The sequence below is a fragment of the Aethalodelphis obliquidens genome, unplaced genomic scaffold (assembly GCF_003676395.1).
Source record: "Aethalodelphis obliquidens isolate GAN/ISIS:26980383/991018 unplaced genomic scaffold, ASM367639v1 scaffold9, whole genome shotgun sequence".
Taxonomy (NCBI): Eukaryota; Metazoa; Chordata; class Mammalia; order Artiodactyla; family Delphinidae; genus Aethalodelphis; species Aethalodelphis obliquidens.
In genome coordinates this window covers 31,154,069-31,169,125 of record NW_020837953.1, presented here as the reverse complement: position 1 = coordinate 31,169,125, position 15,057 = coordinate 31,154,069, and the positions used below count along the sequence as shown (strand labels likewise).

The following is a 15,057-nucleotide window of genomic DNA, read 5'->3' as shown; positions in this document are numbered from 1 at the left end:
AGCTGATTTCTCTTTAGCCCAAGGAAGAATTTTTAAGTAGAATTGCGTCCTGGAAAGGTAATAAGCGGCAGAGGACCATGGAGTGTCCCGGAGAGGGATTCGGGAGGCCTGATGCTCTATCTTCCTCCTCAGACCCAAAGGGCAGGCTGTGTTCCTCCTGTGAGACTCAGAACTACACCAGGAGTGCCGTGTTTCCTCGTTCGGAGAGGACAGGGGGTATAACGAGGGTGAGTGGGAGTCGGGGGTTTCTCCATCTTCATCCTCGTCTTCCCTCCACTATGGGGCACCTCACTGATGGCTGGGCTCGTAGGGACCAGCTCTTATTTACTCAGAGTCTCCCGGATGTCAGGTCCTGGTCTTGACCTTCTAAATCCTGCCGCCAATGTGAGAGGTGGGTACTGCAACCCCCTTGTAGAGACAAGGGAACTGAGGCCGGGAGAGAGAGGTGGCGCGTCCCAGAACGCGGCGTCGCATCCCCAACGCCCCTGGGCGGGGCGCTCCAGCCACCCCCGCCCCGCTGGGCCGGCCGGGCGGGGCTGCCGCGCTCGGCGGCGGGCGGGCAGTTCAGTGTGCGCCCAGCGAGCCGCGCGGACCATGGAACCTGTGTCGCTGCAGGACTTCGTGTGCGCCCTGGACCCCGCCTCCCTCCCGCGTGTGCTGCGGGTCTGCTCGGGTGTCTACTTCCAGGGTGAGTGAAGGGCCGAGACCCCTCCGACCTCGGCCCCGCGGCGGACCGGTTCTCCCTGCCAGGGCGTTAGAAACCCGGGACACTGCGCCCTGGGTTCGAATCCCGACGCTGCCGCTACCCAAGTTGTGTGATTTGGGGCCACACTCCAACTTCGCCGGGTCACGGCTTTTGCTTGCGTGGAATGCGGGATCACTGATTGCCCCGCAGGGTGGTGATGGGAAGTCCATGAGCTCAGATACTCAAGTGGGTGGAACCGAGCCAAGCTGGGGCGACACTGCGTTGCGCATTGCATGAGGTCCTACCGTGCAGGGTTGCGGCATTCAGGCGCTCACGACGCCGGGCTATTGCTTGATTCTCAAGAGCCAGGTCAGCCTTCCCCTCCGTATGCCCTCCCACTCCTCCCCTTGGACGTTTACACGTCCTTCTTTCAGTCCCCCCATCCCGCCTTTGCCCTCTGCTTGGCACTGGGCCGTACTTGATCCGATCAACTCTTCAGTTCTCAGCTAAAATGACTCCTCCTCCGGGAAGCCTTCCTGGCTCCTTGCACACCCGCACATCTGCCCACATGGCCGCAGCCCACCTGGTTCACAGGGATGGTACACAGCTGGGGCTTAGTAGTCATTGCCTGAAAGGGTGAGAGGGGAGGGATTGACAGGCAGTGAGGGGAGAGGCGGCGGCTCTGAGGGTGAGGGAGGACCTGTGGGTGACTGAGTAGGAAAGGTGGAGGGCGAGGAGAGAGGGAAGTGAGAGTCTGGGTGGGGTGCAGGAGGCTACTTCCTTAGAGAGCAAACTACGTCTGAGTGCCCTGCCTTATCCTGTTCCTTCCATCCGCTCCCTTGCTCCGCCACAGCAGCTTCCAGAAAAGTGTTCTGAGGCCCCAAGTGGGGTTCCTAGATCAAGGGTGAGACGCCTGGAGGGCCCCACAGGGGGCAGGACGGGCCACCACACCATGGGGTCTCGCCAGGCCCACTTGGGAATCGGAGGGATCTGGGTTCAAATGGCGCTCTCCCTGGGGGCTTCCTGCAGGCATCTGTGCTCTGTTTGCCCTCCCCCTGACACCCCGTCCCACTGTGTGTCACAATACTTGCGTTTCCTCATTATGCTCCCCGCCGGGGGGGTGGGGGGGGCTGGAGTGGCGGAAGTGAGGGTAAGAGAAGAACCTGACAGGATGAGAGTGTGGGAGTGCGGTGAAGTGGAGAGGGGCAGATGGTGATACTGATGGGGCAGATGGCTGTGGTCACCGCGTGGTTAGGAGCCCCAATTCGGAGGCATATTATGTCCTGGGCGGAGTCCCAGTTCTGCCTCCTATTACCTGATAATCTCGGGCGGCCCATTCACCCTTGCCAAGGCTCGGTTTCCGTATTTAGAAAAGAGAAACTGTCCTTCCCTCCAGGGGCAGTCATGAGTCTTAAGTGCTACGACACGTCTGCAGTGCCGAGCACAGCGCCGGGCATATAGTAAGTGCTCAGCACCAGGGCTGCTCTTGTTACCAGCCCCGAGCGTCTGTAGACAGAAGTGTGTGTTTTATGAGCCTGTGTGTATTTTCCTGGGGATAAGGGGTGGGATTTTCATCAGTTTCTCAGGGCTGTTGTAAAGGACCCTGCCGGGGCTGCCCTGGGGGTGCAGTAGCGTCAGGTGGCCTGGAGGCTTGCCCACCTGCACTGTCTGTCCCTCATCAGCAGGATGGGTCGCTGTGTGTGAGAGATCTTTACTGAGCATCTTCCATGCTCTGGACCCTGCTATAGCCCTTTAAACCTTGTAAGTCAGGGCCCAGACCCGCCTACTGGGCCCACCCTGTCAGCAGCCCGCCACCCCCTCCTGTGCTTCTCTTAACAGCAAGTCATCTGAAGAAGAAAACGCCAGTGTGGGTGTTTGGCTTTGTGTGATCTCGGGGCAGTCACCGAACCTCCCTGGGCCTGATTTTGTAGCTAATAAGGGAACTGGGATTTACTGGGTTGTTTATTCATTCATGACTTAAACACACACACTTCGAGGCTGGGCCTGTGCCGGCTGAGATGCATCAGTCCTGCCCTGTGAGCTGAGTTCAGGAGGCAAGGGGATGTGACCACAGAGGGGTACAGTCAGCGCTAAAAGAAGGCAGAGCGGCATCAGGGAAGAGCATTCCAGGCACCGGAACAACGTGTGCAAAGGTGTGACCGAGCAGTGCCTGGGGGGAACAGGGCACAGGCGGCGCAGCGCTTGGCCTTTGCTGAACGGGTGAAACTGACTCTGTCTCCGCAGGCTCCATCTACGAGATCTCCGGGAATGAGTGCTCCCTCTCCACAGGAGACCTGATCAAGGTCACCTGTGTTCGCCTCCAGAAGGTGGTCTGCGAGAACCCGGGGACGGGCCAGACCATGGAGCTCGCTCCCAACTTCCAGGGTAAGGCAGGCACCTCTATCTCCCTGAGTGTCCTGGAACCCTCCAGGCACACCCTCGGGCACATGTGACCCCAAAACAAACTCCCACCCCTCTGGGTTGGCACACACTGCTCTCACATCCACCACTACCCAGCCCCGAGACCCGAATGTCCTCTGAGTGCTCTGACGGTGTCCTGAGCTGGCATGGCTGTGTCCTCTCCGTGTCCATCTCTGATTACATCTGCCTCTTGGCTGGGCCTTTTTTTGTTTCATGTCTTTGTCCACGTGCCAGTTTTCATGTTCGCTTCCACATTCACTCACCAAACATTTATTGACACTTGCTGTGTGCCAGGCCTCGTGCTGGGGGCTGGGGTGTGGGGTTCAGGATGAAGCAGATGCAGCCCTCTCCGGCGGGGAGTTTCCAGGATGGCAGTGAGGAGGACAACAGCACAAGTAGGCACCAGTTTGGAGAGGGGTCCGGGCAAGAGTGGCCTGCCTCTCCAGAGGTCTGTGCAGGCTTCCTGGAGGAGGTGGCACCTCAGCTGGAGGAAGGATCCCAGCTAGAGGGAGTAGCATGAGCACACTGGTGCTCCAGAAACCGCCTGTAGCGCATTCATTGCAGGAGGTGTGTAGTGTGGTGGACCATGGGCCTGGACGCTGAAGCCAGCAGCCTGGATGGGAATCCCACCTCTGCCGGCTACTAGCTGTGGCTGTGGTTAGTTCCCGTGACCTCTCTGCGCCTCAGTTTCCTCTTCTGTAATGGGGCAGTCAGCCTTGATGTGACGATTAAATGAGTTGCCATGTATGATGCACTTAGAACAGGGCTGGGCTCAGAGCAGGCACCCTCTGTGGGCTTGTTCTCAGTATGGTTTCCTGTGATCGCTGAAGGGGACCAGTGAGGGCATGGGTTCCAGGTGAGGGGCAAGTTGTGGGAGGTGAGCGGGAGCCAGACCGTAGGGGGGCGGGGGGAGCTTGTGTGGGGCACGGACACATTTCGTTCTTTTTTTTTTTTGACTTAATTAGGCACATAACCCATTTTTATTATAGAAAGAAATATACATATAAGTAAAAAGATCATGTCACTTAGTCCCACTGTTCAGTTAACCAGTTCACATCTAGTGCATATCATTCCAGATATTTTTGGTGTACATACACGTGTATAAATATTTTTACAAAAATAGCACACTATGAATACTATCTACAATGGTACCTTGGCATCTTTATATTACTTGATGTACATATAAGTCTGTATCATTAAGACTGTGTAGCCTCCTGCTGGACAGATACACAACACCTAAAACAACATCTTTGTGTATCTCTGGTATAATTATTTCCTTAGGATAAAGTCCTAGAAATGGAATTGGAAGGTCTAAGAGATGATGAATATTTTGAGGCTTCACACCGTTGTCTTTAGGCGGTATCTGTTATATCTTGCTTCCAAACAAATTCCTCTGTGTAGCCAGTGCCCAGGCCACAGCTTTCAGCACAGGTGAAGACAGCCAGGATGCCCCAGTCGACACTCCTGCCCAGTCTGTCGGCCTTCAGGTAGTTGAGCAGATGAGGCATGACGTGGAATTCAAATATTCTCTTGGCAACACAGGGGCAATCTGGGATATCCTTTTCTTGAGGGATATTTTCACCAGAGATCCAGATGGGGGCAATCCCTCTGCCGTATCTGAGAATCCGTTCTGGCTCAAGGGATATTTTGGTTTTAAACTTCTGGAAAATTCTATCTTCCCTAGATTCATGTTTTGCCATGGAATCCAATTCTTCCTCAGATGCTTCACCCATGCTACCTATAATCTCTGATTCATCATCTTTTTCCACAACTTCAGGCATAATCTCATCTTCTGTTTCTATTACAATTTCAAATTCTGGAAAAAGGAAGCTGTGGTCTGGAACTGTTACTGTCCAATTCACCTTCTTGTGTACAAGCCTGCTTATGTCCCAATCTCCAGTCCAGAGTCTGATGCTCCTTGCTGCAGTAATGTGCCTTGTGACATCGGGAGCATGTTTTGGGGCCTAAACAGCCACAAACTCTGCAGAGATGAGCACCGGACTCGAGCTGGAGGCACACGGATTCTCCTGTCTCCGGCGGAGGATCCTCAGAAGGTGGCTCATAGGCGTAGAAGTCATTTCTCCTAGGCAATTGATTTCTAAAAACTCGTAGGCCGGCGCAGCACGGTGGCGTTCGGCAGCAGAAAAGGAAGAGACCGCGGTGGAAGGCGAAGGCGCGGCCCGGAAGCGGTGCGTACAGCTGCAGCAGGAAGGCCAGTGGGCGGCCGCACAGCGCGCAGGCCAGCCCCGCGGGCCCCGGCAGCCCGGCTGCGCCGAGCCACTGCGGACAGACGCCCACCTTGCTGGGGAACTGCTCGCTGCGCAGCCGCCACGCCGGCGCCGCCTCCACTTTTTTTTTTTTTTAAGTCTTTATAAATTTAATTTTATTTTTTTATAAATTCATTTATTTATTTAATTTTTGGCTGTGTTGGGTCTTCGTTGCTGCGCATGGGCTTTTCTCTAGTTGCGGTGAGCAGGGGCTACTCTTCGTTGCAGTGCACGCGCTTCTCACTGCAGTGGCTTCTCTTGCTGTGGAGCATGGGCTCTAGGCGCATGGGTTTCAGTAGTTGCAGCACACAGGCTCAGTAGTTGTGGCTTGTGGGCTCTAGAGCGCAGGCTCAGTAGTTGTGGCGCACGGACTTAGGTGCTCCGTGGCATGTGGGATCTTCCCAGACCAGGGATCGAACCTGTGTCTCCTGCATTGACAGGCAGATTCTTAAGCACTGAACCACCAGGGAAGTCCCCACATTTCAGCCTTTATTTTGAAGGTATTAAGTAGCCAAAGCGCTTTTAAATAGGGAAGTGATGTGTTTTGTTTTGTATTTTGAGGGTTTTTAAAAAATTTGAAATAATTTCAAATTTACAGAAGACTTGCTAGAACTCCTGTATACTGTTTATCCAGATTCACCAGTTAAGCATGTTGTTACATTTGCTTTCCCTCTCTCTGTATATTATATATACATACACACACACATATATACATATGAACATATATTACTATATATGTGTGTGTATATATATCTTTTTTCTGAACCATCTGAGAGTTATAGACATGATGCCCCATTACATCTGAATACTCCTCCCAGTATTTAGCATAACTCCTATAAAACAAGGACATTCACTCACAAAACTGTAGTTCAGTGATTAAATTCAGGAAATTTAATATTGATACAATACTACTGTCTAACCCACAGTCTGTATTCAGATTTCACCAGTCGCCCTACTAATGTCCTTGATAGCCCGGTGTTTGCCTTGATCCAGAATCTAGTCCCAGATTGCACATGACATTCAGTTGGCCTCCTTTAGTCTCCTTCAGGCTGGAATAGTTCCTCAGCCTTCCTTTGTCTTGCTATCAACATTTTTGAAGAGTCTAGATCAGTACGTTTGCAGAATGTCCCTCAGACCGACTTTGTGTGGTGCTTCCTTGAATAGATTTGTGTTGAGGGTTTTGGGCAGTAAGACCCTGGAAGTGATATTATGTCCAGACATGGGGTATTTTAGGCCAGTCTGGTGGCAGAAGAAGGGACAGGGCAGGGGGAGGGGTAGAGGGGTGGTCAGAGGTCATTTGGCCAGTAGCTCCTGGGTTTCTAGTTTGGGAGGGACTGTGGCACTCACCCACCCAGAATGGGGTGGTAGGTGCTGGTGTGTGGGAATGGAGCAGTGGTGAGGTATCTGGAGACAAAGATGGCAAAGTGAGAGGCAGGTGGGGTCGGCAGGTAGGAAAATGTGGCAGTGTGTCTGTTCTGTTCTGTCTCTGGTGACAATCCCTCTATGTCCGTGCCTGTGTCAGAAGGAACTGTCCCCACCCCTGCCCTCACTGTCCATTTGCAATGGTCACTTGCTGCCTGCCATCCCTCAGCCCTGCAGCCTGGATATCCAAATGCTGGCCCACCCTTGGCCCCTGTCCTCGGGGGATTCTGGCTGGTTCTCTGCAGCCAGACCTGGGCATGGGATATGAGGCCCTGGGCTCGGCAAAGGTCTGCCCCACCCTGACACCCCCTGCTGTGCCCCACAGGCAACTTCAGCCCCCTCACTGGCCCCCAGAGCTATGGAACCCTGGAGGAGCTGGTCTCTGCTGCAACCCAGAGCTCCAAGCAGCTGCCCATCTGCTTCATGTCGACCCACAGAATCACCACCAAGGCCAGGGTGGTGCCTCAGGAGCAGCCCCTCAAGCTTGAGGCTGTGGAAATGCACCTCGGGACCTGCTGTGCCCGCTGTGTGCTGGGCACCGGGGCCCAGCAGGTGATTCTGCACTTGCCCCTGTCCCAGAAGGGGCCCTTCTGGAAACTGGAGCCTGGGCCCCCTCGGACTCTGCTCCAGGTGCTGCAGGACCCGGCCCTGAGGGACACCATCCTTACCTGCCCCGCCCTCCCCTGGCACTCCCTGACCCTGATGCCCCAGTATGAGGTCGAAGCCATCATGCACTGTGAGTTCCCCGGGCAGGTGGGTGGGCCCGGGGGCGGGAGGGACAGAGGGGGCCCTGGGGAGCTGCTCTGATGGGAAGATGCTCCCTATCCCCGTGGATAGTCCAGGGATTCCAGGTGGTTTACCTGGTATATACAACGTACCAGAATAAAGAATCCCCAATAGTGGAAGTAAGGTGCAAAAGGAGATAGGAAAACGGGTAACTTGAGTGAGGTCCCACGTACTTTATAAAGTTTGGCAAAAGTTGGGCTGTGAGGTTGCCCGCAGCTAGGACAAAGAAACATAGTGTTAGAAAGTGCAGCGTTGACCATTTGCTCAGGAGAAATATATTTTCCTGTTGCTGGGGAGAGCAAGATTGTTCGTGAAGGGCCTCCTGTCTGGGAGGGTACTGTCTGGCTGAATCCCCCAGCTGTTTCATAGGTTACTTCTTAGGACAGGCTGGTGGCTGCACACAGAGGGTTGGTGAAACGGAGGCAGAAGCTGGCCAGGTCTGGCCGGTCGGAGGCCAAGCTGGAGCAGAGGTAGAAGAATGGGTGTATGTGTCGAGGTCCCCAGGGCACCCCCATTCTTCACCCTCCACTCAGCCTTGGCCTCTTGACTGGCCAGGTTCTGCCTCTGCCTCACCAACCCTGCTCTGGATGCTGCCAGCAGCCTGACTCAGTCCTGTCCTAAGAAACAACCTAGGCTATGTTTACTCAGTTTTGTAAAAATAACAAGTTGACTGCCCTGGAGAATGAGGCAGCTCAGGTAATTTATAAAGCATTCTGAATTAAAAAAACAACAGTATAATGAACCCAGATGTGCCCATCTCCCAGCTTCAGCCGATTATCAGCTCATCTGGCACAGAGCAAAAATCCCAACCATGTGACCTGAGGGAAGTCACCACCACTCCTCGGAGCCTCAGTGTTCTCATCTGCAAAACAGGGAGAACATTCCGTGTGGTGCGGCTCAAACAACATAGTGGGTGGGCCAGTTTTCCTCAGACTCTTACAGAGTTTATGCACCAGGCGCTATCAATGCCAGGACAGGAGGAGGTTGTCCAAAGTCATGTAGTCAGTGTTTTTCTTGATTTGGTTCTATCTATTTAAATCCAGAAAGGATTTGGAAAGACAGCTTATAAAATTACATTCAAAATTCAATTAAAATTTTAAAAGTGAACTGATTGGATATTCAGTGATATTAAGGAATTATCAAATTATTATTATTTCAATGTGATAATAGCCTAGTGGTTATTATTTTTGAAATTTTAATTACCCCTTCTTTTAGCAATACACGTTGAAATAGTCACAGATGGCAAGATGTGATTATTCTGATTCCAAATAATCCAGTGGAAGGGGAATGGATAGATAGGGGTATAAAGGAAAGAAAATGGGCCATGGGTTAAATGTTGAAGCTGGGTGACAGGTACATTGGGGTTCACTATGCTATTCTACTTTTATAAATATTTTAAAAACTTTTTATAGTAACTTTTAAAAAAGAGGTTGAAGGAAAGAGTGGGCAAGGAATCTGGTACAACAGGAAAACGCTGGTAGGAAAGAAAAGATGAAGACAGGAGAGAGGTTAGCAGGCTCAGACCTCTGAGGGGTGGAGGGTGCGCACCTGAGCTGACCTCTCCCCTCCACAGTGCGCAGGACCATCGTCAAGATCCCCTCCACGCTGGAGGTTGACGTGGAGGATATCACCGCCTCCTCTCAGCACATCCACTTCATACAACCGCTGCTGCTGAGCGAGGCCCTGGCCCGGGGAGGCCCCTTCCCCCTGCCCACAGAGATCCTGGAAGTTCCGGAGGGGCCCCCCATCTTCCTCAGCCCGTGGCTGAGCTCCTTACGGAAGGGCCAGAGGCTCTGCATCTATGGCGTGGCCTCGCCACCCTGGCGGGTCCTGGCCTCAACCAAGGGCCGGAAAGTGCCCAGACACTTCATGATCTCTGGGGCCTACCAGGGCAAGCTGCGGCGGCGGCCGAGAGAGTTCCCCACGGCCTACGACCTCCTGGGTGCTCTCCAGCCAGGCCAGCCACTCCGGGTAGTGGCCACAAAGGACTGTGAAGGAGACGGGTTGGAGAACCCCGGGTTCATGTCCCTGGCCATGGGAGACAGGCTGGAGGTGTTGGGGTCTGGCCAGGCCCTTGGGGTTCAAGAGAGGGACATGAATGTCCTGGTGTGTCAGCGGCTGAGTGACCAGCCTGGGGAGGAAGAGTATGAAGAGGCAGAGGACCAAGAACAGATTCTGCTGCCCCTCCACTTCTCTGGCGGTTTCGTGGAAGAGCTGGGTGATGGCCGGCGCTACAGCCTGCAGGATCTGATTGCCCAGTTCCCACTGCCCTGTGAGGTCAAGGTGGTGGCCAAGGATGCCAGCCACCCTGATGACCCTCTGCCCTCCTTCCTGGGCCTGCGGCTGGAGGAGAAGATCATGGAACCCTTCTTGGTGGTCAGCCTGGACTCCAACCCTGAGATGTGCTTCGAGGTCCCTCCCCGGTGGCTGGACCTGACTGTCGTGGAAGCCGAGGGGCAGCCAAGCCAGCCGGCTGGGCCCCTCCCTGTAGTCCCAGTGGAGGAGCTGACAGAGGCCTTCTATTATCACCTTCGGAAGTCACCGGCCTTTGAGGGTCAAGCTCCCCCGCCCAGGCCTCCGAAAAGTGGGCAGAAGAAGCAGGTCAGCAAGGCGAAAGGTGTCAAGGTACCAACAGAACCCAAGTGGGCAGGGAGGGGCCACCTGTAGGGATCATCAGGGTCCTGCCGTTCCTTCTTTGTCTGTCTGGCATCATGCCTCTTACAGCTGTACAGGACATGCAGTTTGTTTATTTTTGAATTTTATTTTTTTATACAGCAGGTTCTTATTAGTTACCTATTTTATACACATTAGTGTATATATGTCAACCCCGATCTCCCAGTTCATCCCACCGCCGCCACTACCCACCCACCCCCACTTTCCCTCATTGGGGTCCATATGCTTGTTCTCTACATCTGTCTCTATTTCCAGAACGTGCAGTTTATAAACGTGCACGCTTTGTACCTATTATTCGATCCTGACCATCCTGACATTGGTGTGATCATTCATATTTTACAGTCGAGAAAATGAGGTCTCAGCGACTGTGAGACTCACTCAAAGTCACACAGTTTGTAAATGGGGGGGCCTGAACTGGAGCGGAAGCATTGTGACTCCAAGTTCACGGTGCTTTACCTCTCTCTGCTACCCCTGCTGTCACTCCCTAGCTCAAGCTACAGCATTTTTCACCTAAACTCTTCCAGCAGCCTCTTCAACCCCTCCCCACGGCTGTCAGAATGGCCTCCCACATCCTTCCCTGGTCACTATGGGGCCTCAGCCCCACCTCCTGAAACCTTCCATGGCTCCCCATTGCTGGGGGTAATGCGAACCCCTTAACATGGTATCCAGGGTCCTTCATAGCTGACTTCAGTCTCACCTTCCCAGGCCCACCTTCCACCACTGCTCAGCAGCTCCAACCACCGAGGAACTCCTGATGCTCTCGGTATGCCAGGATTCCTGCCTCAGCACTTCACACACACCAGTCCTGCCAGGAACATTCTTGCTCCTTCAGGCTCACGGGCAAGGCTCAGCTCACATTTCCTCCAAGGCGGTGACAGTTCTCCCTCTTCTGTAGTCACACTGCACGCTGTACATAGCTTGGAGGTGGGAGGCCATGTAGTTTTAATTAGTTGTACTTGGTCTCTGGCTAGAACAAGAGTCCTGTGGGGCAGGGACCTCCCACTCCAAGGCAGGCAGAGAAAGTGCCAGTGAGTCCGAACTGAACCAAACTGAATCACGACAAGCGGGCAAAGAACCTCAGAGTCAGAAACACGAAGTTCACGTCCCTGTTTCCTCACTCTGTGGGCTGTACTTCCTCTCTGGGCATGTTTCCTCACCAGTGAGCCTGGGATAACATCACTAACTCTCAGTGCTGTTTTGTTAGCCTCTACTCGTGGGGCGCTTACCCTGGGGTGGCCCCTTATGCATACGTACTGCCCCACCCAGCTCTCACGGCGTCCCTCTGAGGTGGGCGCTGATAGCCACGCTCTGCTGAGAATGGGGGGCGTGGTGGGGTGGGGGGAGTGATCTACATAAAAAGCACTTTGTAAACTGTAACAAGCATACTGTTTTGGGACGTGCAGAGACTTGGATTTCGTACTGTGTGGGGAGGCAGTGGGATGGCAGTGGAAGTTAAAAAGATGAACCCTGAGCGATCTCAGCCCCAGAAGGGGCTCGTATCTGTGGGGCAGGGGGTAGGGTAGTCATTTTCTGACAGAACCAAAAATAGACTGGGCCATCTGAAACACAGGCCTTGTGACAGTGCTGGAAAGAATGTGGTACAAAGAGTTGAGACCTCCGTCCCAGCCTTGGTTCCTGACGGCTCCTCTGGGATGGCTCCTGCTTGTTGCCCTAGAACCAGCAATTTCCCTCCCTGGGAATCAGTATTCTCTGCTGCTCATCAGGGAGCCGTACTGTTTGCTGTTGAAAGCATGATGTGGTGGGAAGAGGAGCGGCTTTACAGTCACAGACATGGCTCTGCGTCTGAAGCCTGGCCCGGCCAGGGGTCCCGTGTAAGGCTTGACATGGCACACTCTTTCTGAGCCTGGTTCCTCACGTGTAAACTGGGAACTCAAACAGCTCCTCAGAGAGTCACTTGAGGGTGAATGAACGGATATGCATACAGCTTCTGGCACATGGTAGGATTTCAATAAAAGTCCTCTTCCTTCTGGGACCCCTCTCAGCTCTGTACTCTGTTTGTCCTGAGGCTTTGTGACTACTTTTTTCTCCTTTAGCAAAAGATTTGGAGGACAATGACCAAATCCCTGTGTAAAAACGCAGAGACAGCCTGTCTCTAGCCCCCAACCCTATCATGTCTCACCCTGGCCCCTTTCTCCCCTGCCAAAGAACAGTTCAAGTGCTTGTAGCAAAAACACCTGGCGTCCTGAGAAGCCATACAGTGAAAAGTTCAGAGGGGAGCAGAGGAAGTGAGATTTGAAGGAAATTGCATTTCAGGTACTCTCTTACCCCATTTCTTGGGACCCTGCTAACTTCTGCTTTTTTTACCACTTAGTCTTCTGAAGCCTTCGAATTGCAGGAACCACCTCTGATGCCTAAACCCAAGAGGAAGACCTTGCGAAAGGTCATCAAGGACAGCTGCAATTTATACAGTGCGATTCCTGGTCACAAGAAAGGTCTCAGGCCCACTAAGCCCATCACTCAGGATACAAGTGAGTCTGTCAGCCCCTGTTCACCCCTGTCTTTCCTTCTCCCCTCCCCCATGCCATTCTGCTGCTGCTTTTGCCTCTGATGGTGCTGGCCATACCCTCAGCAGGGCTCTGCTCGTGAGCGACCCTTCCACAGTCCCAGTTGGATGGACAGGCCTATATGAGATGGGCGTAGGCTGAAGGGTCCCTACTGTCCTTCTCCCAGTGGCTCCAGGGCCCTGGCAAGGAAAATGAGTTCATCTCCCAACTACCCTCCCCAAGGCACACAGGAGAATGTTTGCAAAGTGTTCAGACACAACAAACTGTGGTTTCTGGGCTAGCAAGGACCTTAGAGCATCCAGACCAAGCCCTCCCCTGTTCAAGGGACGAAAGTACCCTAAAGAGGGGAAGGAACCTAAGGCCAAAGGTCCTCACTGACTTGGATTCTTTTGCAGATGATGAACACAATTACGAAGAAATACTTGAGCAGTTTCCGAAAACCCTCTAGGTGCTGGAGAAACCTTACTTCCTAACTGCTGCTTCTCAGGGAACCCGAGATATCAGCCAACTATTACAAGCCTTTAGAGGACCCTGGACAAGGTCTCTCAGAAATCAGACTGTGGACAAGGAGTGGCCAGGTGGGGACTGACTGGAAATAGGATAGACCCTGCACCAGCTTCCCTCTGGCTCCTCTGGGCCCAGCACCTTGCATTTGGCTCCTTCAGGTTCAGAGCTTTGGTATCAAGTAGCCAGCTGGGTTCTACTCAATCCTGCACCCCAACACCAGTTGTCCCACTTGTTAGTGCAGAAAGGAATCCAAGACACTACCCACCTCGGTGATGGCAGCACAGTGCCTCCTGCCTCTTGGTAAAGGGGACTCAATCCTGATGACACACTGCACTGAGAGCCTTCTGTAATGCTGGCCGCCCCTGCTCCACTCTCTCCTCTCTCTCGCCGTCCCCCACCCAGGCTCCGAGCCCCTGAGGGACCAGGACTGTCTTCCTCATCTCTGCAGCACCCAGCACATGACCGTTGTAGGTGACTATCCAAGATTATTTCACTTTAAAAGCACAGAATAAAAATGACATCTGAGCTTCGGGAAAAATGATAAGAGATGATCACTTATTAAGTTCTGTCTGAGTACCAGACTCTTTACAAACCCTATCTAAATCAACTCTCTGAGGTAGACAAGGCCTGGTTTTAAAGATCGGGAAACAAACTAGTCTAGTGTGCTTCAGCGGGCAGGCTAGTCATGGGCCTGGGTCAGGATCCTTGCTCACCACCTACAAGTGATTTTAACCTCTCTAAGCTTCAGTTTCTTCACATGCAAAATGAAACTAAGTTATCTACCTCAAAAGATTGTTTTAAGGATCGACTGAGATAATATCTGTAGAGCATTTATCACAGTGCCTGGCTCATAATAAATATTCAGTAAACATGTTAGTATCATTACTGTTGACCAAGATCTGAGAGCTGTACCTGTCTCTAAAACCAACACCCCTTTCACATGCTTACACTGTCTCCTAGTCATGGAATTCATCCCAGTGTTTATACTGTGTTCCTGGGCTGTGGAGACAGAGCCAGTATAACGAGATAAGAGAAGAAATACAAGCCTGTGCCTATGCAGAGAATAACTCAGTTTCCAGGGTCAGTTAAGGCCTGTTTAGTAAGGTAAGACCACAGGCCTCACTTCCTAGAAGTAGTGGGACTTTGGTTTCTTGGGCTAATGCAGTCACGGAATTAAGCACCATGGTCAGCGGAGGACAGGAGAGAGACAAAAAGATGGAAGGAGTGTCCAGTGGAGGCGGGAGCCGAAAGAGGGTCAAATTCCCACTCCTGGATTCGAGGCACTACACCTGAGTGTGTCCTTCCTTTGCCTCCTAACATCCCTCTGGCTCTCTGGACCCATGTACTTCCCAGGCCGCCACACTCCAGCAGGGCATTCTCCAGGTGACCACTGAGCAGTGACTACGTGCTGCTGGGCCAGTCCCCAGTATCTAGCACCCATGCTCATCTCCACACCAGTTCCCACGCCCTCCTCCACAGACGCAATCTCTACCACACAGGAGGACCCTGAGGAAGAGAGTACTTTGGGAAAAGCAATAAGCAAGAGACAGAAAGTTCCTCCTTGGCACCGAACCCCTAGGGATCAGGACCCCATGCAAATGTCCACAGTTTCACGTTCACGTTTGCAGTTAATCTTGGCACCAAATTGAGCAAGATCACAAAAGGGGGGCAGAGGAGAGGGGCCACCAGTTCCCACAAAAGGGGGTTTCTGAGTGGCCAAATGCTGCCATGAGGAGAAAGCCACCAATTTCATAGCAGGGAAAGCTGGGCT

The 15,057-nt window shown here is 52.9% G+C and overlaps 1 protein-coding gene and 1 pseudogene across 4 annotated transcripts; one reads left to right on the top strand and one right to left on the bottom strand.

Annotated features, from left to right (window-relative positions):
• The first annotated feature begins 557 nt into the window (after positions 1-557).
• On the top strand, positions 558-14,157 carry THEMIS2 (thymocyte selection associated family member 2). 4 transcript variants are annotated; one of them, XM_027109495.1, is made up of 6 exons: positions 558-688; positions 2,930-3,070; positions 7,121-7,531; positions 9,155-10,206; positions 12,587-12,743; positions 13,175-14,157. In XM_027109495.1, exons 1-6 carry the CDS (start codon positions 595-597, stop codon positions 13,225-13,227), a joined length of 1,908 nt encoding a protein of 635 aa, XP_026965296.1. In that variant the 5' UTR covers positions 558-594; the 3' UTR covers positions 13,228-14,157. The 4 variants fall into 4 exon arrangements, with proteins under 4 accessions (XP_026965296.1, XP_026965299.1, XP_026965297.1 ...); XM_027109496.1 differs by lacking the exon at positions 558-688 and adding an exon at positions 964-1,054; XM_027109497.1 differs by lacking the exon at positions 558-688 and adding an exon at positions 1,991-2,145.
• Positions 4,049-6,930, bottom strand: LOC113622363 (programmed cell death protein 2 pseudogene; annotated as a pseudogene).
• Positions 14,158-15,057: the final 900 nt, after the last annotated feature.

Coding starts and splice junctions, on each gene's coding strand:
- THEMIS2 (XM_027109495.1), top strand. CDS start 595: ATGGAACCTGTGTCGCTGCAGGACTTCGTGTGCGCCCTGGACCCCGCC. Junction 689..2,929: donor CTCGGGTGTCTACTTCCAGG/GTGAGTGAAGGG, acceptor CTGTCTCCGCAG/GCTCCATCTACGAGATCTCC. Junction 10,207..12,586: donor GCAAGGCGAAAGGTGTCAAG/GTACCAACAGAA, acceptor TTTACCACTTAG/TCTTCTGAAGCCTTCGAATT.